This window comes from Trachypithecus francoisi, unplaced genomic scaffold (genome assembly GCF_009764315.1).
Source record: "Trachypithecus francoisi isolate TF-2019V2 unplaced genomic scaffold, Tfra_2.0 Lachesis_group21, whole genome shotgun sequence".
Lineage (NCBI taxonomy): Eukaryota > Metazoa > Chordata > Mammalia > Primates > Cercopithecidae > Trachypithecus > Trachypithecus francoisi.
Window position 1 is genome coordinate 30,051,513 of NW_022681467.1, and position 23,190 is coordinate 30,074,702.

General features: G+C 51.7%; 2 protein-coding genes across 5 annotated transcripts in view; one reads left to right on the forward strand and one right to left on the reverse strand.

Moving 5' to 3' along the window:
* Nucleotides 1–602: 602 nt before the first annotated feature.
* PIGU (phosphatidylinositol glycan anchor biosynthesis class U) overlaps nucleotides 603–23,190 on the reverse strand; it is a 125,337-nt gene continuing 102,749 nt past the window's right edge. The window contains exons 11-12 of one of the 3 annotated variants that reach the window (XM_033186169.1): nucleotides 4,806–4,850; nucleotides 603–1,410 (exon numbers count right to left, since the gene is read on the reverse strand). In XM_033186169.1, coding sequence (XP_033042060.1) covers nucleotides 1,252–1,410; nucleotides 4,806–4,850 — 204 coding nt within the window. In that variant the 3' untranslated portion in view covers nucleotides 603–1,251. Of the gene's footprint in view, nucleotides 1,411–4,805; nucleotides 4,851–11,628; nucleotides 12,065–23,190 lie in introns of those variants that run through there. The other 2 variants (XM_033186167.1, XM_033186168.1) reach the window with 2 other exon arrangements.
* MAP1LC3A (microtubule associated protein 1 light chain 3 alpha) lies at nucleotides 9,199–11,436 on the forward strand. Of its 2 annotated transcripts, XM_033186172.1 has the most exons (5): nucleotides 9,199–10,000; nucleotides 10,329–10,384; nucleotides 10,468–10,574; nucleotides 10,834–11,003; nucleotides 11,264–11,436. In XM_033186172.1, the coding sequence occupies exons 1-4, from the start codon at nucleotides 9,961–9,963 to the stop codon at nucleotides 10,994–10,996; spliced, it is 366 nt and encodes a 121-aa protein (XP_033042063.1). In that variant the 5' UTR covers nucleotides 9,199–9,960; the 3' UTR covers nucleotides 10,997–11,003; nucleotides 11,264–11,436. The 2 variants fall into 2 exon arrangements, with proteins under 2 accessions (XP_033042063.1, XP_033042062.1); XM_033186171.1 differs by having other exon boundaries at nucleotides 10,834–11,436.

The following is a 23,190-nucleotide window of genomic DNA, read 5'->3' on the forward strand; positions in this document are numbered from 1 at the left end:
GCTGGTCTCGAACTCTCAACCTCAGGTGATCAGACCACCTTGGCCTCCCAAAGTGCCGGGATTACAGGCACGAGCCACTGTGCCCAGCCTTCACTTTGAGTCTGTAAATGGGAGCAGCCAATCCTTCCTCAGAGATAATGACCCTGACTCAGACTTCAGCCCACCTGGGTCCTCCCAATGTGAGGCCCATTTTACGAGTTCATTGCCTGAAACGAGGCGCCAAGGCCCAGCGGTGCTGATGCAGGGCAGTTTCTTCCCTTCGCTCAGGAAGGCATTCAAGAACCAGCCGTTATGGCCGGGCGCGGTGGCTCAAGCCTATAATCCCAGCACTTTGGGAGGCCGAGACGGGCGGATCACAAGGTCAGGAGATCGCGACCATCCTGGCTAACACGGTGAAACCCCATCCCTACAAAAAATACAAAAAAACTAGCCAAGCGAGGTGGTGGGCGCCTGTAGTCCCAGCTACTCGGGAGGCTGAGGCAGGAGAATGGCAGGAACCCAGGAGGCGGAGGTTGCAGTGAGCCGAGATCACGCCACTGCACTCCAGCCTGGGCGACAGAGCGAGACTCCATCTCAAAAAAAAAAAAAAAAAAAAGAACCAGCCGGTGGTAGAAAACAGCTTTATTGAGGGGTGGCAGGGTTAGAGCTGTGGCTGCCCCTGCCATGGGCAGTGTCCTGAGAGTAGCAGCCCAGGGGCAGATCTGTATCCGTACTTACACCCATTTTTAATGACTGCTAATTCAGGGGGCGGGTTCTTCAGAAATAGCTAGAAAATGGGCAGTAACTTCTGAGTGTTGCCATGGCCAGAGGGGGTAACGTCCAGGTATTGCCATGGCAATGGTAAACTGCCATGGCACTGGTGGGCGTGTCTTCTGGAGAGGTGATTTCAGCACTTCTGGTTCAGCCAGTCTTCAGTCTGGTCCAGAGTCAGTCCCTCCTGCCTCAGTGCTGATTGCAGGCCCTGTTTCCCCCAGGACTCCATGGCTTCTGAGTTGCTGACTGATCCTCCACCTCGGAGGTAGTTCTGGCACTGTTTTGCAGATGAAGATGAAATTCTTCAGTTCTCCATGTGGAAAAGCAGCTGAGGGCCCAGGTCTGTCTGGCCCACCTGCGGTCGTGTAAGGAGCTCAGGGCCTCTGATCTGCCCATACTCGCACAGTCATTAGTGACCAAACAGGCCAGGGTTGCTCCGCCTTGTGCCGGGCCAGCCAAGGCCAGCTCTCTACTTTTTCTCAGGCCAATAGGTCCAAGTCAGAAGCCACAGCAGGAATGAGGGATGGGAGCAGAGTGGCAGGGGGTGTGCTTGACCGTGGCTGAGACCCCCGGAGCAGAAACGACTCCCCCAACCTCTGCTGATCCCCCTAGCACCCAGCAGCAGTGCTTGGCACAGACTCCGTCCTTGCACGTGGTCTAGAGGGGGAGATACACCTTTTAGATGGCAAATGGCATGGAGAGATGACTGTGGGGACCCAGGGGCAGGGTCACTTATCCAAAGAATATTTACTGAGCACTCACCATGTGCCACACCCTAAGTCCTGGGGTGTAGCAGGAACCAAGCATATGAAAAACTGTCCTTCAAGGACTTGCATTTTAGTGAGAAGGAAATAAAATTTTATTATAATAACTGTAAAACCACAGTGAGATACCACTACACACTCGCCAAAATGGTGAAACAGAAATGAACACCACCAAACGCTGGCAAGGAGGCAGCGTACCCGGAACTCCCACACATCACTGATGGGAGCGCAAAATGGAACAGCACTGGGGAAGGCCTGGCCATTCCTTGAACACACATCTGCCCCCAAAGCCAGCAATTCTCCTGTTGGTCCAAGTGAAACAAAAGAACACATCCACACAAACACTGTCACAACAATGTTCAGAGCAGTTTTATTCACATCACCAAAAGCTGGAAACAGCCCAGGCATCCATCAATAGAAAAATAAACTGGTACATCCCTCCATGGGAACCTACTTGACAGTTTAAAGAAATGGCCTACCTGGGCGCAGTGGCTCCTGCTTGTAATCTCAGCACTTTAGAAGGCCGAAGTGGGTAGATCAGGAGGTCAGGAGTTTGAGACCAGCCTGGCCAATATAGTGAAACCCTGTCTCTACTAAAAATACAAAAAAAAAAAAAATTAGCCAGGTGTGGTGGCGTGCTCCTGTATTATACAGGATGTGAAATTATACAGACTCTGTCTCAAAAAAAAAGCCTACTGATACCTGCAACAACATGGGTAAGCCTCAAAACTTTATACTGAATTAAACCAGAGGCACAAGAACACATGCTGTATGATTCCATCTATAAGAATTTCTAGACCAGGCCAGAGTAGGGTGAGAAATGAGAACGGTGCCTGCCTCCATGGGGTGCAGGTGGACTGGGGAGGCCCAAGGAACCTTCCAAGTTGTCTTTTTTTTTGAATCGTAGTCTTGCTCTGCCACCCAGGCCGGAGAGCAGTGGGACAATCTCGGCTCACTGCAACCTCTGCCTCCCGGGTTCAAGCCATTCTCCTACCTCAGCCTCCTGAGTAGCTGGGATTACAGGCGCCACCACCATGCCCAGCTAATTGTTTGTATTTTTAGTAGAGATGGGGTTTCACCATGTTGGCCAGGCTGGTCCTGAACTCTTGACCTCAGGTGATCTGCCCTTCTTGGCCTCCCAAAGTGCTGGGATTACAGGCGTGAGCCACTGTGCCCGGCCATGTTCTCTATCTTGAAAGGGGTTTGGGTCACATTAGTGTATTTCTCAGACTCACCAAAGAGTACACTTGACACCCCTGCATTTCATCGTATGTGAATTTTACCCCAAAAGAAAATACATGAACGTGAAAGGCTGAGGGGAAAGTGAACAGATGTCTGCAACTTTGAAATTCAAAAAGGGAAGATGGACAGAGACGTAATAAGGCAGATGGAGCCACCTGTGTTTGACACGGAGCCTTGCTCTGTCACCCAGGCGAGTGCAGTGCACGATCTCAGCTACTTCAGCCTCCACCTTCCAGGTTCAAGCGATTCTCCTGCCTCAGCCTCCCGAGTGGCTGGGATTACAGGCAAGCACTACCACACCCAGCCAATTTTTGTATTTTTAGTGGAGACAGGGTTTCACCAGGCTGGTCTTAAATTCCTGACCTTAGGCGATCCGCCTGCCTTGGCCTTCGCAAAGTGCTTGGATTATAGGCATGAGCCACTGGGCCCGGCTGAGCCAACTGTTAATGGCAGGTGTAAGGGGACCACTACCATTATTTCAAGTGTTGCAATGCTTTCATAATGCCCAGAGAAATGATATAGCATATGGAAAGGCTCCCCTGAGGGGACACTTGAAGCAAAACTCGATGTGAGGGTGAGGGACACAGAAATCCTGGGGAAGGATGTTCCAGGCAAAGGCCCTGGGTTATGAGCCTGACAGGGATTCCTGGAGTAGCCAGGAGGCCAGAGTAGCTGTGAAGCAGATCCCACGGCCTCCTGGGCCACCATCAGCACTTGGCTCTTACTCTGAGAGGGGTATGTGAGGACAGGACAGCTGTGGTCACTGTCCTGAGAATGGATTGAAGGAGGCAAGGCCAGGGCAGGAAAACCAGCAAGGAGAAAATGGCAGCAGTTCCACAAGATGTGGTGGGGACTCTGGCCCTGCTGGCAGTGCTGAGCCATGGTCAGATTCTGGAGAATCTTGAAGGTAGAACTGACAGGAGTTGAGGATGGATTGGGTGTGGAGCAGGAGTGGTGGAAGGGGGTGGCAAAGGAAAGGAAGGAGTCAAGAATGACTCTGAGGAGGTCGGGCACGGTGGCTCACACCTGTAATCCCAGCACTTTGGGAGCCCAAGGCGGATGGATCGCCTGAGGCCAGGAGTTTGAGACCAGCCTGGCCAACATGGTGAAACCCCATCTCTAAAAATACAAAAGTTAGTCGGGCATGGTAGTAGGTGCCATCCCAGCTACTTGGGTGGCTGAGGCAGCAGAATCACTTGAAGGAGGGAGGTGGAGGTTGTCATAAGCCGAGATTGCTCCATTGCACTCCCTGCTTAGGCGACAAGAGCGAAACTCCATCTCATAAATAAATAAATTAAATACATAAAGGTTTTTGGCCTGAAAAAGGCAGACAAAAGATTACAACTGGAGCACATTTTAGGGGAAGATCATGGGTTTGTTGTGCAGAGGTCAAGTTTGAGATAGATGTCTGTTAGACATTCGAGTAGACACGGGAAGTAGAGGCCAGGCCACTGGATTCAGGGGCGATGGGGCAGGGGAGGGACTGGAGGGCGAGTCAGCCCTGCTGACTGTCAGGCAGGGGCAGAGCTCAGAGCTTGGGACTTGGGGCCCTCCTCCTCCACCCTGGCCTCGGCTCAGGACTGAGTCTGACAAAAGACAGGTGTGATCACTTCCCAAGGCCATGGCTGACCCAGTTCTTTGGCTGCTCTCAATGGCCCTGGTCACATTTAATCTTCTGTGGCACTGTGTGCGTGAGGTTTGTCCAGTTTGACACACAACTCTGGATCAAGAGTCGGCAAACTAAGGCCCTCAGCCAAGTCTGTCTGTTTTAGCAAATAAAGTTTTATCCAGATCCAAACCCATTCAGGCTGTCTAAGGCCACTACAGCAGAACCAAGTGGCTGCCAGAGACCAGAAACCATGTGGCCTGTAAAGCCTAAAATATTTACTGTTTGGCCCTTTAAGGGAAACGTTTGCCGACTACTCTCCATCTTTCATTAAACAGTGTGTGGTTCTGTTATGGGAACACACGACAAGCTATTAAATAAGACATTAGGTGGTTCCCAACTTTTTGCTATTATGAAAATGTTAGAATAAACGTTCTTACCCTTGTTTCCCTGGGCTCCTGGGTGCACACACTGGAATTCCTGGGCTGTAGGAAACACACGGGCATCTTCAGTTTGGGTCAATTTTGCCAAACTGCTCTCCAGTGTAGCTGAGGCCGCTTACACTCCCAGCAGCAGCGGAAAGAGCCTGTCTCTCCACGTTCCTAATAAGTGTCCTCAGCCTTCCGCAATACCAGGCTTTCACTGTGTGTAGATTGTCTCTGATTTCCTGGCTGTGAGGGACAGGTTTACTCCTTTTTTTGTTTTGGTGCTCTGGACCCCCCCCCAATTCAGAACACAATACTGAATTGTGTTCACTGGCCATTTGTTCCTTTTAAGAGAATATTTCATGTTTCACCACATAGTATGGTGTTTTACCTTTGCGTACATGTTTACTGTAGGTTGGGATTTTGTTCTTTTTGTTTTTTTTGAGACAGACTCTCGCTCTGTCACCGAGGCTGGAGTGCAGTGGCGTGATCTCAGCTCACTACAGCCTCTACCTCCAGGGTTCAAGCAATTCTCCTGCTTCAGTCTCCCGAGTAGCTGGGACTACAGGCATGCACTACCATGCCCAGCTAATATTTGTATTTTTAGTAGAGATGGGGTTTCACCATGTTGGCCAGGATGATCTTGATCTCTTGACCTTGTGATCCGCCTGCCTCGGCCTCCCAAGGTGCTGGGATTACAGGCATGAGCCACCGTGCCCGGCCTGTTTTTGTTTTTTGAGATGGGGTCTCGCTCTGTCGCCAGGCTGGAGTATAGTGACACAATCTTGGCTCACTACAACCTCCACCTCCCTGGTTCAAGTGATTCTCATGCCTCAGCTTCCCAAGTAGCTGGGATTACAGGTTCGTGCCACCACACCCAGCTAATTTTTTTGTATTTTTTTGTAGAGATGGGGTTTCACCATAGTGCCCAGGCTGGTCTACAACTCCTGGGCTCAAGTGATCTGCCTGCCTTGGCCTCCCAAAGTGCTGTGATTACAGGTGTGGGCCAGCATACCTGGGCTATTTTTTGTTGTTGTTGTTTTGTTTTTGTTTTCAGTATTTTTTTTTTTTTTTTAAAGACAGAGTTTTGCTCTTTTTGCCCAGGCTGGTGTGCAATGGCACAGTCTCAGCTCACTGCAACCTCCACCTCCCGGGTTCAAGTGATTCTCCTGCCTCAGCCTCCCAAGTAGCTGGGATTACAGGCATCTGCCACTACGCCCAGCTAATACTGTATTTTTAGTAGAGATGGGGTTTCACCAGGTTAGCCAGGTTGGTCTCAAACTCCTGACCTCAGGTGATCCACCCACCTCGACCTTCCCAAAGTGCTGGGATTACAGGTGTGAGCCACCATGCCTGGCTTGTTTTCAGTATTTTTTGTTGTTTTTCTGAGACAGGGCCTCTGTCACTTAAACGATCCTCCCACTTCAGCTTCCTGAATAGTTGGGACTATAGCTGTGTGCCACCAAAGCCAGCTAATTTTTTATTTTATTTTCTTTTTTTTGAGACAGTCTCACTCTTGTCACACAGGCTGGAGTGCAGTGGCACAATCTCGCCTCACTGAAACCTCTGCCTCCTGGATTCAAGCAATTCTTGTGCTTCAGCCTCCCAAGTAGCTGAGATTACAGGATGTGCCACCACACCTAGCTAACTTCTGTATTTTTAATAGAGACGGGGTTTTGCCATGTTGGTCAGGCTGGTCTTGAACTCCTGGCCTCAAGTGATCTGCCCACCTCAGCCTCCCAAAGGGTTGGGATTACAGGCGTGAGTCACTGTGCCTGGCCTAATTTTCTCATTTTTGTAGAAACGGGGTCTCACTATGTGGCTCAGGCTGGTCTCAAACTTCTGGGCTCAAGTGATTCTCCAACCTGGGCCTCCCAAAGTGCTGGGATTACACTATTACTCCTTTTTAAATTTCTTTGACACTCTGCTCATTGATTCTCTGTATTTATTATCTAAGTAATACGTCTATGTAATAAGGCTATAAATCTGAATTTTTTTTTTATTTAAGAAATGGGTCTTATTTTGTCACCAAGGCTGGAATGCAGAGGTGCAATCACAGCTCACTGCCGCCTTGAACTCCTGGGCTCAAGCAATTTTCCAGTCTGGGCCTCCCAAAGTGCTGGGATTACAGGGTTGAGCCACCACATCCAGCCTGCTATGGGCCCCCCTCCCAAGTTTTCTTAATATATGTATCCTCATTTTTTTTAATCTAAATAATTTTTACTTATATATGAGTTCATATTTAGGACAGGTTTCAATTTCCACACAGTTGGAGCTTACATGGTTTTTGCCTGTGGCCAAAGAATATGGTTGAACCTGATTTGATATCTGTTGAGATTTGTCCTGCACCCTAGTAGTTGGGTCATTTTTGTAAATGTTCCTTCTGTGATTGAAAGTAATGTGTTGGTCCCACACAGGTCTGAAATTTAAATTTTAAACGTTAAAAAATTAACGTGTCAGGTTCAGGATTCTATTGGGGTTCACTGATCAGGATTAGCAACTGTATTAACATCTTCTATGTCCTTAGTTTTTTTGGTTGTTTGGTTTATTAGTTACTCAGGTCTTAAGTCTCCCACTATGATGGAGGATTTGGCAATTTCTCCTTGTATTCATATATACATATATATATAGAGAGAGCGACATAGAGTCTATATATATAGAGTCTCGCTTTGTCGCCCAGGCTGGAGGGCAGTGGCGCAATTTCGGCCACTGCAACCTCTGCCTAGCAGGTTCAAGCAATTCTTGTGCCTCAGCCACCTGAGTAGTTGGGATGACAGGCGTGCACCACCACGCCCGGCTAATTTTTGTATTTTTAGTAGAGACAGAGTTTGCCACATTGGCCAGGCTGGTCTTGAATTCCTGGCCTCAAGTGATCCGCCCACCTCGGCTTCCCAAAGTGCTGGGATTACTGGCATGAGCCACTGCACCCGGCCTATTTTCAGCCTTAAAAACCCTGGAACATAGAAGTTCAGAACTTTCCTCTCTTCACAGAGCTCCTTGCATCATTTCATGGTGATCCTTTGTCCCCAGTGTCTTCTGCCTGAAGGCCTATTTTGTCTGAGTGAATTTCTATAGGTACATCTTTTGGTTAGTTTTTCTCTAGTACACCTTTTTCCATCATTCTACTTTTGGTGCCCTTAGATTTTAAATGTCCTCTTGTAAATAGCATAGAGCTGCATTTTATTTTTTCTTGGCCAATCTGGTCATCTGGGTTTTAAGAGGTGAATGTAAACCACATTTTCTACCTCTGGTTTTGTACTATATATTTACCATCCCTTTTCCTTTGCTTCCTTTTTCTCCTTTTCTGGCTTCCACTATAGTTTATATTCTTTTGATGATCCCTCTTAAATATCTGAAATACACATCTGACTTTACAAAGCCGGACAATACTCAGTCTCTTTATCCCCCTCTCACATCGAACTTCCTAAAACACCTTAACTCTGATTGCCCTCTCAGTCTCCCATGTTCTTCTGTCTCATGCATCTTGTTTCTGTGGCCCACAGATTATCCATCATTCCATGTTGCATATTAAATACTCGTTTAGATTTACTGACATGTTTACTAATTTGCTCACCATTTTTCCATCTAATTTCTTCCTTTTGGGTTCCATGTCCTTGATACTGAAGTATATTCTTTTTTTTTTTTTTGAGACGGAGTCTCGCTCTGTCGCCCAGGCTGGAGTGCAGTGGCCGGATCTCGGCTCACTGCAAGCTCCGCCTCCAGGGTTTACGCCATTCTCCTGCCTCCGCCTCCCCCCGAGTAGCTGGGACTACAGGCGCCCACCACCTCGCCCGGCTAGTTTTTCGTATTTTTTTAGTAGAGACGTGGTTTCACCGTGTTAGCCAGGATGGTCTCGATCTCCTGACCTCGTGATCCGCCCGTCTCGGCCTCCCAAAGTGCTGGGATTACAGGCTTGAGCCACTGCGCCCGGCCTATTCTTTAAAAATTATTTTGGCGGCTGGGCGCAGTGGCTCACGCCTGTAATCCCAGCACTTTGGGAGGCTAAGGCGGGCGGATCACGAGGTCAGGAGATCAAGACCATCCTGGCCAACATGGTGAAACCCCATCTCTACTAAAAACACAAAAAGTAGCTGGGCGTGGTGGCAGGCGCCTATAATCCGAGCTACTCAGGAGGCTGAGGCAGGAGAATCGCTTGAACCAGGGAGGCGGAGGTTGCAGTGAGCTGAGATCGCACCACTCTCGCCTGGCGATAGAACGAGACTCCATTTCAAAAAAACAAAAAAGATGTTGATCTTCGGTCTGTGCATTCTGCTCTGGATTTTAAGCATCATTTCTGGCAGCTCTCATTCAGGAACTGCCTCTGCAGGTCTTTCAGTGCTCGCCTCTGGAGCTCTCTGCTCCGGCCTGCGAGTTCTCCTGGCGTTGCCATCCGTGGCCTTTTCCTTTTAATTCTCCATCACCTGTCCTCTGGTAAGCTGCTTTCTATCCGCCTCCAGGTCCACGATTTCTCTTCTGCTGTCCTGCTCTGCCTTCTCGCCTCATCCTCTGAGACCTGAATTTCGATAGCTCTACTCTTCAATTATACTATTCTTTTTCAAACCTGGGCGTTGATTTCTAGCGTCTTGCTCTATCCTGTGTCTGACTGTGCCTCCCGCACCTTCTCCCTTCGCTTGCCTTAAGCCCCTTGAAGGCGCCGGGCCTTTGGCTCCCGCTGTTTCCCACGGTGCCCAGAACCGCCGGTCAGTCCTGACACAGACTCGGTGAGGGCGGGAAGTGGTGCCGCGGGGCTGCAGCCTGGCCTGCCCGCTCCATCGGCCCAGGGCGGCCCCACCGCCCTCCGGGCCTCACCAGAGTCGGGGCCACAGGAGAGGCTCCCGCGCTGCCCATGACGTCACGGGACTGTGACGCGCCCAGGAGCCCCGCCCCTCGCGTCCCGGGCCGGGGACCCAGGCTCTCTGCGCCGTGACGTCACGGGGCCGGGCGGGCGGGTTGTGCGTCGGCCCAATGGGAGCGGCGCGCCGGCCTCCCCTTTAAGGAATGTTGTGACCTGACGTCACCGAGCGAGTTACCTCCCGCAGCCGCCGCCGCCGTGCTCAGCGCGAGCGCCGGAGCCCTTGAGCGCGAGGCACGGAGCCCCCGGAGCCCCCAAACCGCAGCCACATCTCCGCGCCCCAGAGCCCCGGCCTGCGCGCCCAGCTGGGCCCGCGCGATGCCCTCCGACCGGCCTTTCAAGCAGCGGCGGAGCTTTGGTGAGGCCCGGGAGGCGAGCTGTGAGCTCGAGGCAGGGGTGCCGGGGAGGGGGGGACCCGGCCGACCCCGACTGCCGCAGGTGACGTCAGCCCCGTGACGTCAGGCTTCGGCTGGACCCTCGGGCTGGGAGGCTGGCTCCGGCCTGGGCGAGGGCTGCCTGCTTCCCCACCACGATAGGTGCCAGGGGCTGTGGGGCCTGACGGCCCCGGGGGCGGGGGCTGGAGCTGGGGCGTGGCCGGGGGCCGCCCCTTGGGGACAGGCGGGCGGAGACGTGGGGAGGACCTGGGCCGGGCCAACCCGGCCTCACGGTCTGGCCGCTGTCCGCAGCCGACCGCTGTAAGGAGGTACAGCAGATCCGCGACCAGCACCCCAGCAAAATCCCGGTGAGTCCCGCGCCCCCAGCCCTGCCCCGGCCCCGCCTCGCGCGTCCCCGACACAACCCCCTGCCCGCCCGCCCTGCTCCCAGGTGATCATCGAGCGCTACAAGGGTGAGAAGCAGCTGCCCGTCCTGGACAAGACCAAGTTTCTGGTCCCAGACCATGTCAACATGAGCGAGTTGGTCAAGATCATCAGGTGCGTGGGCGGCCACTGCCAGGTGGTGGCTTGGGTCGGGAAGGGAGTCGGGTTCCCGCCGAGAAGGGGTCAGGGGTGATGGGACCGGTGGTGGGCCCCTGTTCTGGGGCGGCTGGAAAGGTCAAGTTCGGGGCTGCAGTCGGTGCCGGGTCAGAGGTGACAGGTGGGGTGAGGATGGGTGTGAAAGGCTGGGAATCATTCTGGGGGTCAGGACTACGTCCGCCCCGCAGCCAAGCCCCTTACAGCCGCATACTCTCAGGCGCCGCCTGCAGCTGAACCCCACGCAGGCCTTCTTCCTGCTGGTGAACCAGCACAGCATGGTGAGCGTGTCCACGCCCATCGCGGACATCTACGAGCAGGAGAAAGATGAGGACGGCTTCCTCTACATGGTCTACGCCTCCCAGGAAACCTTCGGCTTCTAAGCCAGCAGTAGGGGGGTCGGCCTGGGAGTGGGGGGGGCCCCGGTCAGGCCCTGCCCAGAGAGCTCCTGGTTCCTGAACTGAGCTGCCTCTGCCGTGGTGGGCTGGGCAGGCATGTGTCCCCCTAGTCAGAGGGCAACCCACCTACTCTGCCCCTGGGTGGATCCTGGGCCGGTCGTGTTAGGGTTGTCCCTCTGGGTGCTGGCTGGGATGGGGGAGGGTGGGGAGCAGCCCCCAGCACCCCCCTGTGTGGTTCATCTTTTTTTTTAGGCCCCTGCCTGTCTGCCCATCTGCCCCTCACCCACCCGAGGCTCTGCCCACGCCTGGACCTGCCCACCCCTGAAAGACTGGCCCCTGGCTCCCCGCCCCTCGGTCTCCACATGGTGTATGGATCTGTGGTCATTGTCCCTCTGCAGAATAAAGATTGCTCAGGCCTGCCTGGCCCTGTGCCTCCAGCTGCTTGCTTGGGAGTGGGAAGGGTGCTGGTAGGGCTGTCAGCACCATCCCTGGGCTTTGGTGCACAGACTTATGTTCTGTGGCCTCAGTGCTCGCTCTGGAAACCCACACCTGTGTGTAGTGTTCCAGAACATTAGGGGCCACCCCTCTAGGAGTGCAATGCAGATGTGGTCTCAGGGTAGACTTCATAACAAAAAACATTTATTAAGTAGCTACAACCTAACAAGCCCTGCTCACCTGCCTCTTCTTCCTTCCTTCCTGGGAGGGGGCTCCTTGGTATGCAGAGCCACGAAGTGGGGGGTCCAAGTTGGGGAGCTCCCTGTTCTTCCCCACAGGACTTACTATCAGCCATGGGTCTCTTTTGGTACCAGAGACTTGTGACCTTGGACTCGAACCTCTTCTGCCTGAGCACTCGCCTGCTGGCAACTCTGACTGGAGGGCTTGGCCCAGCTTCTGGCCCCTCAGCCCCCTGAGGTCCACAAAGCCCTGTGCCAGCCAGGCCTACTTGAGCACAAGCATGGCCTCTGTGCCGTCCTTGGCGGTCAAGTAGAGGCCGTGTGTGAGGTAGTACTCCCGCCGCAGGAAGGCATAGAAGTAATCAGAGATGAGCAGGATCTGGGGGGAGAGAGAGGGTGTGAGGTGCTGCAGGGTACCTCCCCCTGAGCCCAGGATCCCTGAACTGCTGGCATATGTTGGAAGACAGGAGAGCCCCTGCCTGGCTCTGGATCATAATCACTGGAGAGGCCCTGCCCAGGGCCCCCACCTCAGGACCCAAACTTGACCCTGCAAGGTCTGTTGGCCTCTCAGAAGCTGTCCAGACTCCCCCGGCCCCCACCCATGGTCTACACCTCCATCCCAGGCTCTGGTCTCAAATGCCAGCCTGGTGCCTGTGCAACCAGAGGCCTCTGCCCCCTCTTCCCACAGCCACTTCCACCCCAGCCAGGTCCACATCAAACTCCTCACCTTCCCTCTGTCAAATACACTTCTCCCACTGGGCACCCATGCGCCCATCTTCCAGCCAAGTGCCCAAGCCACAAAACTGCCCTGACACTTCTCTCATACATCAAGCCACCATGACCTGTCAATTCTACCCCTTAAACTCAAATCCACCCTTTCGATCCATCCCCACAGTCACTACTCTGGACAGAGCCACTGTCATCTCCTAAACAGCAAAGCTTGGTCCCTGGGCTCCCTGCTCTCACACCCACGCCCACCCCATTCTCCCTGGCAGCCAGAGGGAGCTTTTCAAAACCTACATCTGATGGTGTTACTTCCAGTCTTCAAATCCTCCAAAGGCTTCCCACGCCTTAGGGTGAAGCTCGAACTCCCTGGTGCTCTGAGACCTTTCTAGGGTCCCTGCCCACCCTCTCCCGGCTCCACCTCACCCCACCCCACTGCAGGATCTTTACTGTTTCTTCTTCATGGAATGTTCTCTCCCCGTTCATCTAGTCGACAGCTGCTTATGCTTCAGGTCTCAGGAAGGATCACTTGCCCCCCAGATTAGGTCTTGGCCCCACTAATCTCTACTCAATAACAGACTCATCCAAAGCATAATTTTTCCTTCAGCTGACAGCCTGGCTGTGCCTCCTCCCCTGGCCCGGGGCCTCCATCAGGGCAGGGTCTTCGAATGGTTCTGTCACTGTGGTATCTCTGTGCCTAACTCAGTCTGTCTGTCCCATTCTGGGCCACACACAGAATCAAAGGGGGCCTAGAAGCTCAGCCCACTGTCTCTTCAAGGAGGCCCAGAAAGGAATAGGGATTTACCAAGGGCCCTGTACACTAGACCCAGAGTCTGCGGTCTCGGTCAGCCCAAGCTTCCCAAGACCACTGGTCCCTGGAGCAGGTTGGGCAGGGCCCAGCCTCAGAGAAAGATGAGCGGACGGGCTCACGCTGCAGACACCACAGCTCTCAGGCACCTGGAGGCCTCAGAGGATTGGCACCAACCACCTGGCACAGATGCGGAGACTAAGGCACAGAACACTTGGCTATGGTCTTGGGGCAAGACAGGTTGAGCTAAGCCTGGGATCTAGACCTCCAGACCCTGTCCTGGGCAGCGTCTCACTCACCTGAAGGTAACACAACAGCAGCTAAAGAGAGATCAGAGGCGCCTGGAGTTCAGGAAGGTATTCTGTCACCAGCAGCTCTGATGGCCTCAGGACAAGTACCTGCCATTCTATCACCACAGAAGCCCATCTGGAAGGTTTAACAATCCTCATCTTCAACATGGGCAAACTGAGACTCAAAGGGTTCAATGGTTGGCCTAAGGCTGCACCTGGAGCACTGGACTAATGGCCATGGACCCAGAAAGGTGGTCCGCCTGGGGCCCAGATCCCTGAGGAGCACCAGATTGGTCACAGTGTCAGAAAAGCAAACAGAGCTCAGGCAGCCCCTAAGGCCTGGCCCCCAGCTGCCCAGCTGGCAGCTCCAGGCTGGCCCATTGGGGGGCAGTCATCACAGCAAAGGCTGACCTCATACCCCGCAGCCCTTTCTCACCCAGGCCCGAGATGCCATCTGGGCAGGAGGAGCCCAAAGCAGGGACTGAGCTCAGAGGCTGATCCCTGAACCAGGTCAGATGAGGGGCAGATGCAATCACAATCCACAACAATCAAAACGAAGCAACTCCATGTCACACAATAATCATCTGGACAAGCAGGAGGAAGAAAAAGATGAGGTTATTAGGTTGGACCAGATGAAATTGCCATTTTTGCAGATAAAAAAATGGTTGAATACAGGCAATTTCATACGATCCAACCTAATATAAAACGGAAAAAAGAACACACAGAAGAGTAAGCACATTATTTAGAAGCACCAGCAGAAATGACAGTAAGAATTGAGGTAGCTATTCTTTTCCCCTATAAACCTGAACTTTGCAAACTACATACATGTATTCTACTGACAAAAATAAAACTTTGGCCAGGTGCAGTGGCTCACGCCTGTAATCCCACCAGTTTCAGAGGCCAAGGCGGGGGGATCACCTGAGGTCAGGAGTTCAAGACCAGCCTGACCAACATGGAGAAACCCCATCTCTACTAAAAATACAAAATTAGCTGGGCGAGGTGGCGCATGCCTGTAATCCCAGCTACTCAGGAGGGTGAGGCAGGAGAATCATTTGAACCCGGGAGGCGGAGATGTGCCACTGCACTCCAGCTTGGGCAACAAGAGCGAAACTCCGTCTCAAAAATAAAAAATAAAACTTCAATTAAAACAAATCAGCCAATACATCAATGAATCAATACATCCGTGGGGGGAGGAGATAAATCTTCCTTCCAGAAGATTTCCAAACAATGTAGGTAGTTATACCCCCTCCCACAGAAGGAGCTTAATTTTTGTTCACTCTGCATCCCCTAAGCCTCGGGTGGTCTAGACTTGGTTACTCACGTCCTCCTGAGGATCAGGGAAAGGGAAAAGAGTAACTTCACAGTGGAGGAACCTGGCCAACACTATCTTAACCACGTGGTGGAGGCTAACACCAGCTTGAAATCACATGGCTAGCATGCACCCCCAGTAGATGTGATTCCTTCTAAAACCCACAACCACAGGGTAATCCTAAGAAAAGCATCAGACAAACCTAAACTGGGGGACAAACCTAAACTGGGGGACATTCTACGAGATGCCTGGCCGGTGGTCCTCAACTGTCAAGGTCATGACAAGTCAGGAAAGACTAAAAACAAAAGCAGAAGACACTGAGGAGGTGTGACCTTAAATGTAACGTGGACCCTTCCATGGGGTCCTGGCAGAGAAAGAGGATGTGACTGCAAAAATAGCAAATCCAAATCCATTCTAGTGTTTCAGACTAATAGTAATATATCAGGGTGTCTTAGTTTTAACAAACATATCATGGTAACATATAAAATGTTAACTACCTAGGCAACTAGGTGGGGGCTTACAGGAACTCTGTTCTCTCTCTCCAACTTTCCTATAAATCTAAAGTGATTCTAAAATAAAAAGTTTATTTAAAAAATAAATGAACTAGCTGGGAATGGTGGCTTGTGCCTGTAATTCTAGCTACTCGGGAAGCCGAGGCAAAGGGATCACTTAAGCCCAGGAGGTCAACCTGGGTGACAGAGTAAAACCCCAGCTCTTCAAACAGGAAAAAAATTAACAGCAATGACCTACTGTTATATGTAACAAACTCAAAATATTTTGCTGAGTGAAAGAGGGCTTTGGCAAATGTACACATAAGATTTGCACTTTTCCCTGTATAATAAATTTTACATAAGAAAAATGTAAATAAATAGTGAAGACTAGTTAATGATACACATGCTGAAATATTTAGCAGGAAATGTACTGATGTCTGCATTTCAATTTGAAATACATTTAAAAAGTAAGATGGACTGAGGGATGATGGGAGAAGTACAGGAAGATGTCAATGGTGGACTCCCGCTGGTGGGTATGTATATGTGTGTCCAATGCTAAAGCTGTCAACTGTGCTGTGTGTGTGGAAATCTGCAGGATAAAGGGGGTGGCGGGAAGAGCCCTGTGAGCGGCTTGGGCACACAGCCCTGGGTGTCATCAGTCCTGAGTGGGCACCCTGCCCCTAGGGAGAGGACACCAGGCTGGCCCAGAGTCCTGGTCCTTTCAGAGGGAAGCCTGTAGCCGGGACAACCTCTTCTGACCTTGGGGCTTTCCATTTGGGCCGTGAGGGGAGCAGGGATTTCCCAGAAGCCCTAGAATGCAGCCAACACAGCAGCTGCAGACCCAGAGCCCCTTTGCCCTGTCTGGACAGGGGCAAGTTGGGCAAGGGGCTGTGGAATTTGCATGGGCAAGTCTGGCTGTGTGATGTTAAGTCTCTTCCTGTCCCCTGGGCTGCATTTTCCTCATCTGGAAAACGACAGTAATAGGCTCTAGCTTGTTACCAACAATGCTGGGCTCCTCTAGTTCTTTTTTTTTTTTTTTTTTTTTTGAGTGCAATGGTGTGATCTCAGTTCACTGCAACCTCCACCTCCCGGGTTCAAGCGATTCTCCTGCCTCAGCCTCCCAAGAAGCTAGGACTACAAGTGCGTGCCACTACGCCTGGTTTTTTTTGTTTGTTTGTTTTTCATTTTTTGTTTGTATTTTTAGTAGAGACGGGTTTCACCGTGTTAGCCAGGATGGTCTCGATCTCCTGACCTTATGATCCGCCCACCTTGGCCTCCCAAAGTGCTGGGATTACAGGTGTGAGTCACCATGCCCAGCCGGGCTCCTCTAGTCTTTGTGCCAGAGTTAGGACCCCAGAACATGTCTGTCCCTCTGTGTCCTCAGGTCTCTGGATCCCACCCAATGTGGCTGAAATACTGCCTTGCCAATCCCCTTCTCAGACTTGCCCTCTTCTCCTTCCACAGCCACCTCCTGCTGGGAGGCCCCCCTCATCTTTGGACACACACACACGTACTCACACACACACAGGTACACACACATACATGCATGCTCACACTGCTCACACACAGATGCACACACATACATGCATGCTTGCACTGCTCAGACACATGCTCACACACACACAGGTGCACACACATGCATGCTTGCACTGCTCACACAGGCTCGCACTGCACTCACACACAGGTGACACATACACACATGCTCACAAAGGTGCACACACATGCTCATACATGCTCATACATGCTCGCACACATACAGGTGCACACACATACATGCATGCTTGCACTGCTCAGACACAGGCTCGCACTGCACTCACAGGTGCACACACACACACAGGTGCACATACATGCACGCTTGCAATGCTTAGACACGCATCCTCGCACACACACAGGTGCACACACACGCAAGCTCGCACTACTCACACAGGCTCGCACTGCACTCACACACACAGATGCACACACATACACACACGCTCACCTGCTCAGATGTTCCCTGGCTCCCCCTGCCCTGCCCAGCAGCGCTGCAGCTCCCACCTATTCCTCAGAGGCTCATCTCCTGCCAGGAGTCTTCTCTAACCCCACATTGTTACATGGACCCTGAAGTTAAGTCACTGCCCACTGGCCTCCCAACGAAATGGGGCTGCATTTGCTCCAGTTCTATGGCCCCAGACCCTGCACGGGGCCAGCTCTCTCTGAGTTGTCTGCTGGTCTCTACCTTCTCAGCGCTGCCCCCAGGGACGGCTCGGTCCACATTCCTCTCTATGGCAGCCATGAGGGCTCCAGGGCCGCCTCCCCCTGGGACCATGATGAAGAGCTCATGGGGCAGCTAGCTGATAAAGGGGTGACCAGGGACAGACAGGAATCAGAAGTAGAATGAAATCCTCAGAACATGCTCCAGTGCAGGGCAGGACAGAGAGACAGGAAATGAACATCTTCTGAGTGTCTGCCCTGGGCCAGGCCCTTTAGCAGAAACACAATATTGTCCCTTTGCAGCATCCCAGGGTAGGGCTGACAATGCCCACTTAGAGAAGGGAAACTCAGGGGTTATGGGCCCTGCAAAAGGTCGCATGGTAGGAAGTGAAGAGTTAGGGGCCAGTCCTGCCTATCAGAGGCCCAACCCTATGTTCTTCCACAACCCCCTAGGGTCTGCACCCACATGAACTGAGTCCTGCTCAGAACTCAGTCCTGCTCCATGCCAGGCCTGTGCTGACACCTCAGGTACATTTACACCCTGCGGAGGCTGCTCTCCCCAGTTCATAGCTCTGTCACTCAGTGGAGAGAGAAAGAGATTGACTTTTTTGTGAAAAGCCAGTAGAGGTTGTTAATCCAGTGTGTCGTGAAACTGCTAGGCTCAGGACAGCAGCCTTGGCCACCACCAGGGCTGCAGATTCCTAGAGAAGTAGGTGCTATCACCCAGGCATGTCCTGGTTCCCCAGGCCTCCTGCTGCTGTTGGGGACACTGACATTTGACAGCCAGCCCGCGCTGGGGAGGATGCATGTGGCCGTCACAGTTGGCAAGGTGCAGCAGCCTCTGCCCACCTGCCTGGGATCCAGGAAGCTGGGAGGCAGAGGAGGCTGGCGGCCGACTGTGGAGCTGGACAGCGCTTTGGCGTAACCTGGCAACCCACAGGCCAGAGCGGACATTATGTGGGAGGAAATGGTGGAGGAGAAAACTCCACCCTCTAGCTCTGAAGCTGCAAAGTAACAAGTGAAATCTCTGGACCTCAGTCTCAGGGGCTGCAAGGTTACAAGGTGAGACTGAGGATGGGGCTACAAGTAACTGTCCGTTACATGGCACTTTTCAATTCACAAAAACTTCTCCACATTCAGTCCTCACAACCACCTCCCCAGTTTGAGGAAACTGAGGCCACCACCACCTCCCCCAGATTTCAAGGCCTCCTCCCGGGTGCTCTGGATGCCAGGCTCTCACCTCTTACCTCTGCTCTTCCCAGCAGAGTGAGGTTTTCAGAGCATGGATCTGATCACATTTGTCCTCACCTTAAAGCCAAAGGCGCAGTCTGGACCTCTGCATAAGAGGCCCTTGAAGGCCATGTGGTCTGACCACTGCTGTCTGAATTGGCCTCATTCCCTCTCAAGCGGTACAGCCAGTCCCACTGAGCTCTCAGCAGCACGGTGTTCCTCCCTTGCTCCCTCCTTCTTCCTCCTCCTCTCTCTTTCTCTCTTCCTCCTTCACCCCCACCCAGGTCTTGCTACCTAAAACCATAGAACCCAGTTAGATCCTACCCATCCCTCAGGATCCCACTTAGAGGCCACCTCCCCCAGGAAGCCTCCTTAACAGCCCAGCTGTGGGCTCCCAGCAGGTCAGGCTGCCCTGTCCTGCCCATGTCTTTTCCTTTCTCTCCACAGACTGAGGGCTCCTTGGAAGCACATCTCTGTCTCATTCACCCCTTGCAGAGTGCCTGGTGAATAGTAGGTACCTAATTAATATTTGCAAATAAACAAATCAGCTTTCCAGGAGTTATGGGATGTGCCTGAGGCCAGCAAGCCAGGATAGATAGGGCTGGAGTCGCTATAGAGTGTGGGCTTCCAGAGCCCTGGCCTTCTGTGGCCTTTGTCCTGCTGTATGCAGCCTGGGCTCTTCCTGTCACTCTGGTTATGGGGAGAAGAGGCTGGGAAGGGCCTGTGAGGGACAAGCTCGGGATGCTCAGCACTGGAGGGACAAAGGAATGAACTAAGACCTTGACAGAATGCCACTAGTTGGGAAAAGCAAAGTAAACACGCACATCCAGCTGGATGAGGACAAGGGCTCCAGCCTGGCCACAGTCACTGCATGTCAGGAGGAACGAGCCTTCCCACACACAGACCTGGGATCTTGCACAGCCCAGGCCACACACAACCTGCAGGAAGAAACCTGAAGTGGGTCTTGAGCCATCCCCGAATGGGGGCTACACACCACTCAGCCACTAATGACCCACCCAACACATCTCCAAGCGTTTCCTCATAGGTCCCATTTCCCAGAATGACACACCAGGTCAACTGAGAGGCAATTCCAGGAGACAGGATTGTGGTTTCATCTGTGTTGCAGTGAACAATGAGTCCCAGGCAGGGGAGAGCATGCAGGAGGTTGGTGTCAGACCTCGAGCTTCAGGCCTCACTCAAAACAGAAAGCAGAATGGCCAATGCAGGGCCAGCCCAGTATCTGAGGGTCTGTAGTCCAGGGAGGGGTCAGGGCTGGCCCCTCATAGCAAACAGGCAGTGGCCTGAGGAGTAGAGTTCCAGATGATCCCAATCCTGCTTGGAAGGGTGGGTGGGTGGTTGGCTGGGTACGGCAGCTGACACCTGTAATCCTAGCACTTTGGGAGGCTGAGGCAGGAGTTTGGCTTGAGCTCAGGAGTTCCAGCTCGTAACAACATAGCAAGATCCTGTCTCTACCAAAACTTTAGAAAGTAGCCAGGTGTGGGGGTGTGCCTATAGTTCCAGCTACTTGGGAGGCTGAGGTGGGAGGATCTCTTGAGCCTAGGAGGTTGAGGCTGCACTGAGCTGTGACTGTGCCACTGCACTCCAGCCTGGGCAACAGAGCAAGACCCTGTCTCAAAAAGAAAAAAAAATGAAGTAAAATTAAAAGAAATTTTTTTTGAAACAGCATTTTCACTCCTGTCACCCAGGATGGAGTACAGTGGTGTGATCTCGGCTCACTGCAACTTTCGCCTACCGGGCTCAAGCCGTTCTCCAGCCGTTCTCCTACCTCAGCCTCCTGAGTGGCTGGGATTACAGGTAGCATGCCACTGCACCTGGCTAACTTTTGTATTTTTTGTAGAGATAGGGTTTTGCCACGTTGCCCAGGCTGGTCTCAAACTCCTGAGCTCAAGAGATCTGCCTGCCTCAGCCTCCCAAATTGCTGGGATTATAGGCGTGAGCTACTACAACCGGCCTACTAAAAAAAAGGAAGGGCAGGCAGACGAGAAGTCTGTTTTGGATGTAGACACAGGGCAGGAGTGGGGCTCTCAGACCAGCTACTGGGATACAAGGGGAAGGGGGCTCTGGCTCTGACTCCCTAGGGATCCAGTAGACCAGCCACAGGCCCAAATCTGACCAAAACAGGGATTGGCACGGGGAGGTTAGGGTGTACAGAATTGTGTTAGAGCATTGGTCATAAGATGTGGTTTCTGATGCCAGCTCATTCAATTTGTCATCAATAATTAGTCATTGAATATTCTTCTTGATGCTGGGGATACAGCCATGAAGAAGACAGACCCAGGGCTCACCCTAATGGAACCCACAGTCTACTAAGAGGATCTGACAAACAAGACTGTGGATAAATACACCCCTTCACAGCTTTGTGAGTTTGGGTAAGCCTCTAACCCTTCCAAGCCTCAGTTTCCTCATTTGTATCATGAGATAATAATACTACTTCCTTCGAAGGGCTGTTATGAAGAGTAAATTTCTTATAAGAAAAAAAGGAAAACAACGTAAAGGGCTTGTCAGTAGAGTAGTTATGTAAAGTGTGGTGAGTTCCCATATGCAAGACTCAAATAGGAGGTTCCTCTCTCACATTTGAGCAAACATCACCAGGACATTTTACTAAAAGGGAAAAAAGTCCCACTTTCATCATCATGTCAATAATAAAACACACATATCCACACACAAATAAGCCTCTTTCTCCATGAGCCTGTGAGTTTATGTAAACGCACAGAGAATGCTTCCGAAGGCCATCTGAGCACGTGATCAGAAGATTATAGGGATCACGTGGGGCCAGCCCCTAGTAAGCTCTCTTGAAACATGAGCCACTGTTTTTTATTTTTATTTTTATTTTTTTTTTGAGACAGAGTCTCGCTCTGTCGCCCAGGCTGGAGTGCAGTGGCATGATCTTGGCTCACTGCAACCTCTACCTCCTGGGTTCAAGTGATTCTCCTACCTCAGCCTTCCGAATAGCTGAGACTACAGGTGTGTGCCACCACATCCAGCTAATTTTTGTATTTTTAGTAGAGATGGGATTTCACCATGTTAGCCAGGATGGTCTCGATCTCCTGACCTCATGATCCCAAAGTGCTGGGATTACAGGTATGAGTTACTGTGCCTGGCCGCATGAGCCACTATTAATTATAATTTTAGGAAAAGATTTTCTTACGTTCTCTGTTTTTAAACAGAATGAAGGTAAGTGTGACACTTTGCCCTCCTCTTTAAAAAAAGCTAAATTTAAACAAGTTCCTTTTCATTTATATGTAATCCTTGATTAATATTTTCCATCTGCTGGTCACTGACCCACAAAAGAAAAGGGTTAAAAAAAACTGCTTCCCTTGGTTCATGGACTGTTTCTCCAGGAATCTGTTCTGGGTATTTGAAGAGCATGTTGCTCTTGCTATTTCCCATGTCAACACACATGAGTAATGGCAACAGGACTCTCAACACCCTGGAAGCTGTGGGTCATCATCCTGGTTTTTGAGATAAGGAAACTGCAACCTAGAGAAGTTAAATCACTTGAGGAAGTGGGGAGGCCCTCAAGCAATCCACTGGTCTCAATCCCTCCTTCCTTCTCTCACACTCAGGCGCAACCCCCATCATGGATGGTTTACTGTTGTCATTTCCTGTTACTGACTCTGAGGAACAACCATAATTAGCAAATGCACCATGCCACAGGCAGAAAAATAATAGCTCCCAGGGTAAAGGATGGGGCCTTAGTCACTAGTTTACCTGCCGGTATAACTAATAATCCACACGTAATTTGTTCTGTAATAGGGTATGGCACTGAACAACTCAAACAGAGCAGGATTTAAAAAGCAATCCATAAGCCAAGATGTTCTCTATATTCAGCTCTTGATTTCAGCAATGATATCAAGGTTCTAGATACTTCCTTGAAATCTATACTCATCTGGATTCTAGGAGAGCTCTCTCTGCTCTGTCTTGCCCAAGGAGGAGAAAATGAGGCAGGTGAATACCAGCACCTTCCTAGCTCACAGCAGGATATGGAACTGAGAACATGTCCCTAAATGCCATATGTCTCAATGGAAGACACAGAAGCAGGGGCTGAGCTTGGGCTGTGCATGACATGCAGGGCTGAGAAAGTGGGACAAGGGGACCTCATGAAGGGTCTCTATGAGGATGTGACACTGAACTCTTAGTAAAATTTGAAATGTCTCATTTTGCACTCTGAGATTCCCAACAGGTCCAAAGGCAAGGATGGCATAATTTTCATGAAGAGAGGCTCTCTTGCCTCAGTCAGTGCTCTGGGACAAGGATATGCCTCGAGTGACTGCCTCAGTGAGCAAATGGCCCCATCTGACGCACCCTGTTAGTGATCTGGCAGCAGCAGCAACAAAGTCCAAAGCCAGCAGCCCCAGGAAGTACTTGGACCCCCTGCTGGGAGGCCTATAGGTTGATACGGCCTGCCTGAAGGGCAACTTGGAAATACCTGCCAAAGGCGCA

Bases quoted from the DNA above. Each gene is read 5' to 3' on its own strand.
- MAP1LC3A (XM_033186171.1), top strand. From the start codon at position 9,961: ATGCCCTCCGACCGGCCTTTCAAGCAGCGGCGGAGCTTTG. The intron at 10,001-10,328 runs GTGAGGCCCGGG...CGCTGTCCGCAG, and splicing joins CAAGCAGCGGCGGAGCTTTG to CCGACCGCTGTAAGGAGGTA. The intron at 10,575-10,833 runs GTGCGTGGGCGG...GCATACTCTCAG, and splicing joins GAGTTGGTCAAGATCATCAG to GCGCCGCCTGCAGCTGAACC.